The sequence below is a fragment of the Fukomys damarensis genome, unplaced genomic scaffold (genome assembly GCF_012274545.1).
Source record: "Fukomys damarensis isolate Sample0158 unplaced genomic scaffold, DMR_v1.0_HiC HiC_scaffold_3, whole genome shotgun sequence".
Lineage (NCBI taxonomy): Eukaryota > Metazoa > Chordata > Mammalia > Rodentia > Bathyergidae > Fukomys > Fukomys damarensis.
Genome location: NW_022900915.1, coordinates 47,545,163 through 47,557,848, shown reverse-complemented (window position 1 = coordinate 47,557,848; position 12,686 = coordinate 47,545,163). Strand labels below are relative to the sequence as shown.

Below are 12,686 nucleotides of genomic sequence, written 5' to 3'. Positions count from 1 at the left end.
TATTCTGCCTGGCTGGGCATGGTGGCTCATGCCTGTAATGTCAGCACTGGGGAGGCTGAGGCAGGAGGATCACTGCAAGTTTGAGACAACCTGGGCTACACAGTGAGTTCTAGTTCAGTCTCAGCTACTTACTGAGACCCTGTCTCAAACCACCCCCCACAAAAAATTCTGCCAGTCTATGAAAATGGAAAGTGCTTCTATCTGCTGGTGTTTCCCTCAATTTCCTTCTTCAGTGTTCTGAAATTACAACTGTGGAGTTCTTTTATCTTCTTGTTTATATTAAATATCATATTTTTCAAGCCATTGTGAATAAAATTATTTTCTGATTTCTTTCTTAGCTAATTATTGGTAGATAGAAAAGCTACTGACTTATTTTTTTTTCTTTCTTCTTTTTATTTAATTTATTTTTTTGATGTGATACTGGCCTTGCACTTGCCAGGCAAGTGCAGTGTCACTGAGTGACATCCCTGAACCAGCAATTGATTTTTTAATGTTGATTTTTTAATATCCTACTTCTGGCATTTTAAGACTACATTCCATGTTGGGATTGCAGGATTCTCTTCAATGCGGTCTTCATGTCCTTGTTTCTCAGGGTGTAGATAAGGGGGTTGAGCACTGGGGTGATCACACAGTAGAAGAAGGACATGAACTTGGCCTGAGTGTTATTGGCTGGAGGCTGGAGGTACATGTAGATGGCAGGACCAAAGTACATGGTGACCACTAGCAAGTGGGAACTGCAAGTGCTGAGTGCCTTGTGCCTGCCTTCAGCTGATGGTAACTTCAGTACAGCCCTGGCAATGAATGTGTAGGAGATGAGCACTGTCAGGGGAGCAAACAGTGCAAAAATGATGGCTCCTATAGCCAGGGTCAGCTCATTAGCTGTGGTGTCTCCACAGGCCAGCTTGATGAGCAAAGGGACCTCACAGAAGAAGTGGTCCAGGGTGTGGTGCCCACAGAGGGGGAGCTGGAGCGTGAGTGTGGCTTGAATCAGAGAATTGGCCAGGCCACTGGACCAGGATGCAGCTGCCATCTGCACACAGACCCAGGCACGCATGATGAGAGTGTACTGGAGGGGCCGGCAGATGGCCACATAGCGATCAATGGCCATCATGGCCAGCAGGGCACATTCAGTGCATCCTGTCCAGTGAAAGAGGTAGGCCTGTGTGATGCATCCCCAGGCAGAAATGGTCTTTTCTGGTGTGCAGAGGTTGGCCAGAAGCTGGGGCACAGTGATACATGTGAGACTGAGGTCCAGCAGAGAGAGGTTGTCCAGGAAGAAGTACATGGGTGTCTGGAGTCTGGGGTCCACCAGGGAGAGTAGGATGATGGAGCTGTTCCCCATCAGGGTGAGGAGGTAGCAGATCAGGACCACTGCAAAGAGGGGCTTCTCCAGCCAGGGAAACTCTGAGAAGCCCAGCAGGACAAAAGCATTGGGAAAACTCACATTTTCTCTTTCCATCGCTCCTGGCTTGTATTAACCTAGAAGGCAAGAGATGGGAACATTTGAAGATGTGCAGTATTTTTGAGTTTTAATAATTTCACTGCAGCATCCTCAGCTTTTTAATTTCTTTGGGTAATGAAAATTCCCATAACAGTTCAGAAAATTTCTTTTTTTAAAAATTGAATTTATTGGTACATTCTAGGTAGACAGCACAGTTACATTCATTACTGAGATCTTGTACCTTTGCATGCCAGGTCTTGGTTCTCATTTTTTCCCCTTGTCCCGACTCTCCCTTCACCCCCTCGTCCCCTCCCCACCTTCAAACACTTTAATTCCATTTTTACATTTTCTCATAGTTTTTTCCTTTTCCCTTATTCCCCTTTCCCTATCCTTCTCACTGTCCCTACACCTCAGAAAAGTTCTTGAATGTTTGGATTATACTCTCGTACTCTGTGACTTGAAAGTCAGGATAAAGACAGACAAAGACATGATGAGAAATTCTATGTAGAGTTGAGTTCATTGAACCATCTATCTGTGTATATGAGGACGTCTCTCCATCACTGTCTGTCTGCTCAACTCTCCATTAAAGGAAACCCCCACTTCCATTCACTGATTGTCACGTTCTGTGGTCATGTAGGAAGGGCCTCATGGTCCCTTGCATTTAGGGCACTGCTTTCAGGAGTGTTGCGTAGGACTCTGCCTCATATTTCCTGTCAGTCTAGACGGGTGAGGGGTCCTGAGGCTCAGTAGCACTCTGGGGAAGCTGAGAGAGGCAAAGTGGCTGTGAATTTCTGTGGGGCGGGAAGCCATCAAATGGGGTCCTTCTGGGGAATTAGTGATCTGCACCCCCATTTTTGCATTGGAAAGTTCTAACATCCTGCTCTATTTCAACAACTTTCAAGCACACTGCTGAATCATGTTGTGTGCCTTCACAGGTTTTTTTCCTGCTCCTAACACCACTTTCTATTTTACAAGACTGAGGTCAGGACACAGGGCCTCCACGCTCCCTCTCCAACTCTGGCACTCACCGTTCCCATGCATTACCTACAGTTGTGGTTGCTGTGAATAACTCAGAGAAATAAAATGTTGCATTATTTGCAATATTGTGTGTGCTTATTTACACACATCACTTAAACTTTAGAACTGTTACGTAACACGTCTTTTCGCATATAGTGAACTTTTCCAAATTATCAGTGATTTTTCTTTGACTGCAAACATGTGAAAGTTTACTAAACCATTATGCTGTAATATCTAGAAGAGTAGAAAATACAGAAGTCTGAGATTAAATACTCACTAAATTTCATGAAGAACCCTGAGTAATCCAGAGGACATGACCAAATAAAGGGCCCACGAGCACTGCATGAAGTATGGTCAGCAGCACTGAGATCCTGGGGGACCAACACTGGGACAAGGCCTGGTACACTCTTGAGGCCTTAACCGTGATCTGTGCTTTCTTCTGAGGGAATTGGTACTTAAAAGCTTTTTCTAAAAGACAGAAACTCTTCACTCATCCACATCAAGGTATAGTGAGTAAATAGAGGCAGAACAAAGCTTGACTTTCAGTTGTTTCTGCCTTTATTACCTTAAATCTCAGATTCAGACCTCTTTCATCTCTTGCTTCAGCATGTTGGCCATGTAGGGAGTGTCTGTCTCCAAAGGTCAACACAGGGTGGAGTAGCCCTGCATTTACATAGCCCTTCTCCTCCCCTTCATGACAGAGGACACAGGATAAGGGATTTACAGGGACATTCAGTTATTGATGAGAGCAGGAAGTCTCTGTCACTGCTTCCGCTGACATGGAATAAAGGAGAAACTGAAAACAGACTCTGCGAAGCAGCAAAGAACATCGCATAGAGACTGCATTTTGCCCTGTCATGCTAAAGATTTCTCTCCAACCATGGTAAAAGCCCAAACTAAGACATTGATCAAAGTGACCCTAGCCCTGCCAAGCCCTTGTACGAAAACTGACTCATTCCTTTGTTTGTGGCCCAGGCCGATCCCTTCCATCAGAGTTGTGCCTTCTTCAGCTGCTCAAGTTGAAATCCCTCTCCCATTTCCTCTTACTTTCTAACTCTGCCCAATGAATCAGCCTGTGTCTTTTACTGACCCCTCCTGGAATCCTTTCCTGTAATCAAGAACCTGCCTGAGCCCAGTTGGGGTGCACATCTCCTCTTGGAGTGGGGATTCCTTGGACTCTGTCCAGTGAGGGTCAGATTCAGGTTAGTTTTAAGCAAAGGTAAAAGACAGGAGGATGTGGAGAGTGAGGATTGGATGTTGGGTGTGGGCTCTGTGTTTAGGGGTGGAGGTGGGGAATAGGGAATTGGGTGGTGTAGCACATCTCCTCTTGGAGTGGGGATTCCTTGGACTCTGTCCAGTGAGGGTCGGATTCAGGTTAGTTCTAAGCAAAGGTAAAAGACAGGAGGATGTGGACAGTGAGGATTGGATGTTGGATGTTGGGTGTGGGCTCTGTGTTTAGGGGTGGAGGTGGGGAATAGGGAATTGGGTGGTGTCTCCATCGAGAGTGCTCCTCTCTAACCACGTTCTACCATCCCACAGTGATTCTGAGGGTGTAGGCTTGGGGATGTCACCACCTTGACTGTCAGCCTCCTGCAGTAAATTATTCCCTTCTCAGAGTTTGGAAAATCTCAGTCGACAACAGCACGAGTGGGAACAGAGGCACGAGGAAACTAATGGTTTCTTCATTCTAGAAAGGATTGTGTTGAATGAGAAAGAACCAAATGAACAAAAACAAGCAAAACCACAACACCACACAAGATCCAGTGTTAAGAAGACAGAAGTTTTGTTGCTGGGGTTTAAATCACAGAGTAAGGAGCCTGTGCCAAGGATCCTCCATTCCTGCTTCCTGGACCAAGGGTTGTCATGGCCCATGCACCCTTTGCACTCGATCAATGGGGCTCTAACTTGGGACACACGTGTAGCCCGTGCAGAGGGAGCTAAGCAGCTTCACCGGGCAAGTGAGCAGCGAGGGCAGAGTGTTGCCGTGTCAGAAGCAGAGTCCCCTGAGGCCAGGCCTGGTCCTCCCCTCCGCCTCCTGAAGCAGAGCCAACCCCCTGGCAGTCTGCTTTACACGTGATGGCTCCATCAGAGGAGATGGGGACCTTGGCTGGGGAATTGAACTTGTGAGAGGAGTCCGAAAAGTTCCTTTGATCACACAGGGAAGGAGAGCGGATTACTGGGGAAACCTGAGGATTTGGTCATTTGTGGAGGTAGAGTCCAGGCCACGAGAGTAACAGAAAGCAGAAATTGTGTTTTCCAAGCTACATCTGGCTTAATTTGTGTCTTGAGGCCTCATCTTAAACTGATCTACTGGAGTGTTGTAAAGGAGATCACGGCAGAGCCTGGGGTGGGCCGTGGAGGGTTGGATTCAAAGGTCGGGATGCTATTGGCAGCAACACCCACACACAGAAACAGCACATTCCTGCACTGGGTTTACCCCGGGACGATAAAGATATGTATGTGGACATGTTCTCACCAGGAGAAGTGTATAAAAAATAAGTGAAGGGGTCAATTTTGGAGAAAGAAAAGACAATACTTTAAAAAATCTTGTTGGAACCCGGCATGGTGGTGCATGCCTGTAATCCCAGCACTCGGGAGGCTGAGGCAGGAGAATTGCTGTGAGTTCGAGACCAGTCTGAGTTACATAGTGAGCTCCAGGTCAGTCACAACTATATAGACTCTGTCTCAAAAAAAAACAATCTTGTTGGAATCTTAGATATGGAAAGTATGTATTTATGATGTAGAGAACAATATTTTGGAGCACATGTAAACTGTGGAAAGGTTAAATGCAATTAATTAAATTGTGTATTGTAGCAAACATCCCAGCCAAGTACTATCAGGCTATGTGTGCCAGTTGCTCCTGGCCTTCCCTAATCCGGCCGTACTGTTTTATATCAGGAGACAGATCGAAGCCCTGCGTGACTCACTCAGACCTGTCAGCTAGCAGAGTTGGGCTAGTGTTGGTCCTTTGCTAAAGTCTGTTACCAAGGCCCAAGTCCTAGTCTGTGGAGCGGCAGGGCTCTGCTGAGTTACATTCAGCTGGATCAGCGTGACCCCAATTAAAGTCTTTTGTCCTGAATTATGACTTCTCACTGACCCTGTGGGTCGTTTGTTAATTATACCTGGTCCCAGTTTCTTCTATCCTAGCAAGATAAGCAGTGCCCACTCCCTGACAGCCCTGCCTGGTGATATACCTGATGCATAGCAGTAATTCTCTAAATGACTTCAAAGCTCCCTAGCTCCTATTCCTTCTCATGACTGTATTCATTAAATGCTGGATGTACTTGGGGGCTTTTGTCTTTGCTGACATCAGAAGCCGAGCCAGTACCCAAAACTCAGCTTCTTCAATGTAAGTCTTGTTCAGTGTATTCTTTAACCTTCGCCTGTGTTGTGGTGGCTCAAAGGAGACTGCAACCTAGTGCAGGGGTCTACAGTGATGTCCAACTGCCCTGGCCCCTACATTGTTTTTTCTCACATAGCTGTTTCTGTGGTGAGAACATTTAACATCCGCTTGGTCAAACCGTCCAGGGTTACAACATGTCACCACTAAACATTGTCGCCATGCTGTGTGACAGATCTTCTCCACTGCTCCTTCCCCTGTGCCTGCGACTCTACACCTGTGACCTCTGTCACCGCAATCTCAGGAAGCCACTGCCTGAGCCTCTGGCAGCCACCACCCTGCACTCTGGTCCTCAGAGATCAACTATTTCACCTCCTCACGTGAGTGAGAGCAGGGACTGTTCATCTTTCTCAAGTCACTGCTGCAGGAGGGGCTGCTCTAGAAAGGCAGAGGTAGAAGTTGTAAGAATGTGGAGGAAGGGGCATGCTGTTGGTGTAAAGGCAAGAATTTCCATGATGGAAGCAGGGTTAGAGCGCCTCAAAAGGTTTAAAGTAGAACTTCTCCATGATCCAGCAGTCGCACTCCTGGGGTCCTATCCAGGAGAAGTGAGCAGTGCCTAGAGACATCTGCACTCCCCTCATCACTGAAGCGCTGGTCTGGGCAGTGGAATGAACCAGTTTCTAGCCATAGATGAGCTGAACAGACAATGTGATAAATGTAAGCATCGAACACCACCCCCTTAATGAAGAAGCAGATCCTGCTCCCGATGCATCTGAAGTCCGCGACATTAATTGAAAATCCAGGCACAGAGAAGCCCGGTGTTCCCAAGGGTTCTCACTCTATGTCAGCACCGTGGCAACCGATTTGTTTCTCTTTGGGTCCGCAACCTTTGAGAGTTACAGGCACCAACTCCTCATGAAGCGAGGAATGAGTTCCAGGCCAGCCTCGGATCTCCTCATGTCCACCTCTGACTCACTGCAGGCCACTGGGACAATCTGTTTCCAGACACACCCAGCCTCCTCCATTCCTCAGGGCCCCCCAGCTGAGGATCCCCTGGAATCCTAGCCCTCGCTTTATCATTTATTGTTTTGAAGCCCACCGGGACACCAACCAGCCCCACTGTTGGGCAAGTTGTGCCCAGTTAGTGGGCCTGAGGGACAAGGGGATCCAAAGTAGCACATTGTGTCCACGACAGATAAACGAGGAAACACCCACCTCAGTGTGTGACACATTTCACTCACATCTTAGGACTCAGACCCAGGATACAGGGCCTCTATGTTGAGAACCAGGCACACAGCATCCTGCTGCATGGCCTGTGACAGATGACACCAGAAAGGGAGCGTTCTTTAAACACCCCCCTGCCTGTCCTGAGACCTGAGTTAGGTTGGAGGTTATTTTTTAAGAAGATTTTGGTACCTTTCATAAGTGACTGTCAGAAAGGGGGAGAACACCCCCGACAGTTCCAGAGTCAGCTCTAAGGGAACTGGCCAGTCAGCACCACAGTCACCCTAGCTCCCCGAAGCCCAGGAGAAAGTCTTCTGCACAAAGCACACATTGTTTCACAGTCAAGGCAGAGGTCTGTGTGGCACCGCCTGCCTTCTCCCCGAGGGTGTGAAGCTCTGTGTACTAAGTCTGTGCTGAAGTCTATGTGTACTTCTGCATGGCAGCCTGCTGAATTCCTTCGTGAAGCAAAAGAACTGAGGGACAGAGGGTGTCTGGCCCTGTCTTCCTGGTGACACCCAGGCCCAGCTCTGTTGAGACATCTGTGGTGTCCCATGGCTCCGGGTCCCAGCCCCATCCTCTGCACTGCTTTCCTGGCCTGGTCCTTGCCCAGCTGGGTTCTCCCTCTGCCTCCCAGCTGACCCACGGAGAATACCTGTCTCCTGACCCTGCCCCGGCGTGAACTCCTCTGGGCGTCCTCCCTCAGCCTCCCAGCCCTGTCCCCCAGTGTAACTGTGAGTTCCTGCCCATCTGCAGTTAGTGTGCTGTCTTCCCTTCTGCCTTTGAATGTTTTGGGAGTTGACCAGAGTTCCAGTTTCCTGCCTTCCCAGCACCTTGTTTTGGCCTTGAGATATTTGGTAAATGTAGAAATTAATGTCTGGATTCACTGATAAGTGATATTTCTTTCCCTCATCAAGAAAAGTGTCCATTTTTTTTGCCCCAAATTTTGCACAACAGTCTAAACCTGCTTGAAATTTTACTTTTCCCAAACTGTCTGTTGCCGTGACCCTTTAGAATACAGAGTGACACATTTTACGTTCTGCTTTGTTATGTTTATCCAGTACCCCATCCAGGGCTTCATGCAAACTTCACGTGTGTTGGATTGATTATTATTTTCCCTCCCTTCTGTGGCTTTTTGGTATTTGTTACTTTTTTTTTACCATTGATTTTGAAAATGTTTATGACTTTTCAGTCTTCATCTTTCTTTGACTTGAAATCTCATGTGATAGAAGTTTGGGGGTAACAGTTAGGTTTGAGAAGATCTTCTCCCAGTAATTTCTCGTTGCTCCTATGATTTTACTGCCTGTGACCAAGGAGAGCACACCCTCCTGAGATCAGTGAGTGCCTGCTCTGTGATTATCCATGAAATTCACTGGAGCAGAAAGAATGAAGTCTTCAACTCAAGAACCCCCTGACTTCCACTCACTTACCTTGAGTTGAAGAAGGCAGAGCTGCACAGTGAGAGGCCTGCTGGCTCTAGTAAGGCAGGATCTCCTCCGAGCCCGAGTTTCATGGATAGCAAGTTGGGAGTGATCAGAACCCAGGTAGGAGAGAGAGTGATGATTAGGGGGCTCCTGAGGGTGCCTGGCCCTGCTCCACTGAGACCTGAGCTAGTGCAGGGAGACCATTCACTCAGGGCCTCCTGTGTAGAGATTAACACTATAGGGAATTTCCCTCTGGATTTGTTTGTCTTTAGAATCATCTTCTTCTGAGACATACACCTTAGGGAGGTGAGGACAAGACCCTGAAATGATAAGCTTATCATACAGATGGGTGGATGTACAGACTGAGGCACATCCTGCTGTTCCCATGGCTTTCTATGAAAGGTTATGTACAGCACAGAATGGTGCCATCCCACAGGAAGTTTTGCTTAAACCTTTCATAGTTTCTTACATTTGAAGCAGTCGACAGCAAGCAGAAGTGAAAGAGTACTGTGGGAAATGGAGGAGCTCTTTAGCTGGTTAGATGTTTATTTTCCTTACAGGAGACAACTTCATGGCGTGTGATGAAATACTGAATGTGTCAGTGCCATTTTATTAAAGTGTGCTTCCTTCACCTTGTGAACCTGTTGCCCACAGCCAGTGTCAGTCTTACCCCACGAATCTGGGTGTTTGTGTTCTGAACAAGGCATAGAGCAGAGCACACAGCAGTAGTAAGGACATAGGACTTTGTTAAAGGAGGATACAGTGCTCAGGTGGGGAGTGGGTTGATGAGAAAACTCAAGAGTGGGATTGAGTGGAGAGGCCCTGTCTGCTTAGGTTTTGAGATGTTCATCGGGAACTTTCCTGTGTCTTGTGGTGGGATTGAGGGGACTCTGTCCTTTTGGGAATCTCCATCCTCACAATGGAGGAGCATTTTTGACTTCATACGGGCCTTGTTGCAATCAGTGTAATAGTCTAAGGATTTTGGACAGGCGTTGTCAAATCCACAATGCTAATGATATCATAATGGTCATGTGGTTACCCCTTGGGTTCCCCAAACCAGATAGTGCACACATTTGGGGCTCAGAGCAAAGGTTTAGAAGTGTGACACGGCGTGAGGGAATTTCTCAGGCTCCTCTCAGCATGTTGAGGAAATATGATCTTCAAGAGTCAGGAGGCATCCTGTTAATGGTGAACTTGATTGTAGGATGTTTCCCACACTGTCTATCCCCTGTATTAAGGCCGTCACTTTGATCCTTTCTTCCATTCTCCTCCTCCTCCTGCTCCTCCTCCTCCTCCTCCTCCTGCTTCTCATTCTTCTCCTTCTCCTCCTCATCCTTCTTTTCTTGTAGTACTGGGAATTGAACTCTCGACCTTGAACTTGCTACACAGGTGTGGAGACAATGAGCTGCAATCGTCTTCCTAGACTCCATTCTTGCTGTTTGTGACCCCTCATAAAACTTTATAGGAAATTAAACTGACTGGCTTGGTGGATTTTTGTATGTTTTTTTATTTTGATTTTTTTTGTACTGAGGATTGAACTCAGGATCTTCCACCAGCTTGGTTTTGAACACTTTTTTGAGCACAGTAGCTTTTCCACATCATAGGGACTGGTGAAGAGCTGGTGCAAGCTTATTTCAGAAAGCAAGTTTTCACCAAATGTCTACTGTTGAGGCTCAGCACAGGTTTGTGATATCTTCTCCAAACCTTTTCTGGGCTCTCTCTGTTGCAAGGAAAGTTGAGGTAAGTCTGACCCACTGAAGAGACTGTTTTGTCCCTGTGACCACAGGTCCCCATCACCTGTCCAGCATCCTGTGGGCCAGCGCCCGGTGGTTGGGTGTGGAGAAATGGCACTCTCAGCTTCACCTGGAGAGGCATCTATGATCTTGAAAACATGAGTGTGACAACCGTGACACCTGTGGGGAAGAAGGCGCAGGACCAAGAGCAGAGGACAGGAGGATGTTGACTGTGGGAGAGATGAGGAGCAAAGCAAAGTGCTCTCCATAGGAATTCAAATGCATGAAACACAAAAAATAATTTTCATTCATTGTTTCAATGCTTGCTGGATTTGCCAGTTGTCTTTGTGGGCTTCTTTGTGTTTAGTATTTACTTTTTATAGCATCACAACTCTTTGTATCCTGAAAATATTAAAGTCCTTGGAAATATATTCTGCCTCAGAAAGGAATACGAACTGGCTTGCAGAACTATTATGTTTTCACCTTATTGATGATTGCATATGGTACTGACGCTTTATTTTATTTATTTTAAAAGTATTTTTATTGGCAAATAAAAATTGCACTTCCTCATATGATATAATCTTCTGATTTAACACATTTGTACAGTGTTTATGGATTACCTCAAATGCTTAGGTTTTGATTGCTGAGAATGTACATTCCTGCCTTTCGATGAGTTCCTTTGCATCTTCTCTCTAGCTATGTTGAGCTGTATTATGCAGTACTGTTAATCGTAGTACAAATCTGTGTGGTATGACAGAGCATACTCTCTGCTCGTGAGCATTGGTTTGTGCCTGTCAAGCAAGTTGTCCTCTCCCTCCTTATGTTCTCCCCTCTCTTGTCTCAAAGTAGCACTATTCTGCCTACCAGTTCTGTAGGGTCTGCTTTGTTAGATTCCACAGATGTGCTAAATTGTGTGTATCTTTCTGTGTTTGATTTACGTTCTCTTTTAGGATCTCTAGTTCCGTCCATGTTGCCACAAATAACAGAATATTGAAAACGAGATTGTCTCAGAGTCATTAGAGACTCAAAAATTAAAGACCAGCTATATCTGGAAGATTGAAGTATTAACCCAGGAATTAAACCAAGGACAGCACCAATGACACAAATAGAAATCAGAAGAAATTCAAGAGAGGCACAAGCACCAACACAGGCCACCAGCTCACCAAAGGCAAATTCTGGGGGAAATGAGGGAGATAAATCCGATAACCAACCACATGCACATCATGAACCGAAAGCACAGGAAGTAAGAAAAGAGATGAATGAGGATCTAGAAAAATTCAAAACAGAAAAAATTTCCCTTTAATTACAGAGATGGTGAGCAGAATGAAAGACATGATTAGAGACTGTAGAACAGAAATAGATTAGAAAAATACATGAGCCTGCCACCTGCCTTGCAAGCGCAAGGACCTGAGTTCGATTCCCAGTACCAAAAAAATTACCCCCCCAAAAAAACCACCACCACCACCAACATCAACAATAAAAAAACAAAAACAAAAACACAAAACTTGAGTTTGGAAGAAAAGTTCCACATCCAGAAAAAGAAGAGTTTATCACAACAGAGAAAGCATTCAGTATTTAAATGTATGTCTTATTAATTTCATTTAAGATTATGTACTCAATGTATATCCATTTAGGTATAAATGTCTTTAGTTTCTCATTCTTTATGGCTGAGTAGTGCTCCATTTTATTTAAAAAACACACACACATCTTTATCCAGGTGATGGCAATTGGAAGTTTCCAAGTTTTAGCTATTATAAACTGTGCCACTATAAACATGGATGGACATATATCATGTGGTGATATTCTTTTAATTCTTCTGGAAATATACCCAGCAGCGGAATAGCTGAGTCAAATGGAACTTCTAGTCCTAGTTCTTTGAGATATCTCCATGTTGATTTCCACAGTGGTTGCACCAGTCTGCCCTCCAACCAACAAGGGAGAAGGGTTCCTTTCTCCCCACAGCCCTCCAGCATTTGCATTGGTTGATTTCTTGACAGCAGCTATTCCTCCTGGGGTAAGCTGGAATCTCAATGTTGTTTTCATCTACATCTCTTGAATAACCAGTGATGTTGAACATTTTTTCACATATTTATTTTTTGCTTTTACTTTTTTTTCTGAGCAATGTCTCTTTTTATCAGACGCCGAGTTTTGAATTGTTTCTTTATATCTGAGGGGTCTGATTGTTTTGAATTCTTTTTTTTTAATTTTATTGAGTTTATTGGTACATTTTAGGGATACAGTACAGTTACATTCATTGTTGGGATCATGTACCTTTACATGGCAAGTCTTGATTCTCATTTTTTCCCCTTACCTCTGCCCTCCCTTCACCCCCTCCTCCCCTCCCCATCTACAAACACTTTATTTTCATCTTTTCATTCTCTCACATTTTTTTCTTTTCCCTTTTTGTTCTTCCCCTACGCATCACACCTTCCCTACACCTTTAGCTCCTTTCCTCCCATTTCTAAATGTCAGTAATCTTATTAGAATCTTATGCATTGTTGCAGAATATT

At 45.5% G+C, this 12,686-nt stretch overlaps 1 protein-coding gene across 1 annotated transcript; it reads right to left on the bottom strand.

The window, feature by feature from the left end:
* Positions 1–529: 529 nt before the first annotated feature.
* LOC104873248 (olfactory receptor 2G3) lies at positions 530–1,459 on the bottom strand. The gene has a single exon (XM_019209966.1). It carries the CDS (start codon positions 1,457–1,459, stop codon positions 530–532), a length of 930 nt encoding a protein of 309 aa, XP_019065511.1.
* Positions 1,460–12,686: the final 11,227 nt, after the last annotated feature.

Excerpts from the sequence above, each read along its gene's own strand:
- LOC104873248 (XM_019209966.1), bottom strand. The coding sequence starts at position 1,459 with ATGGAAAGAGAAAATGTGAGTTTTCCCAATGCTTTTGTCCTGCTGGGC.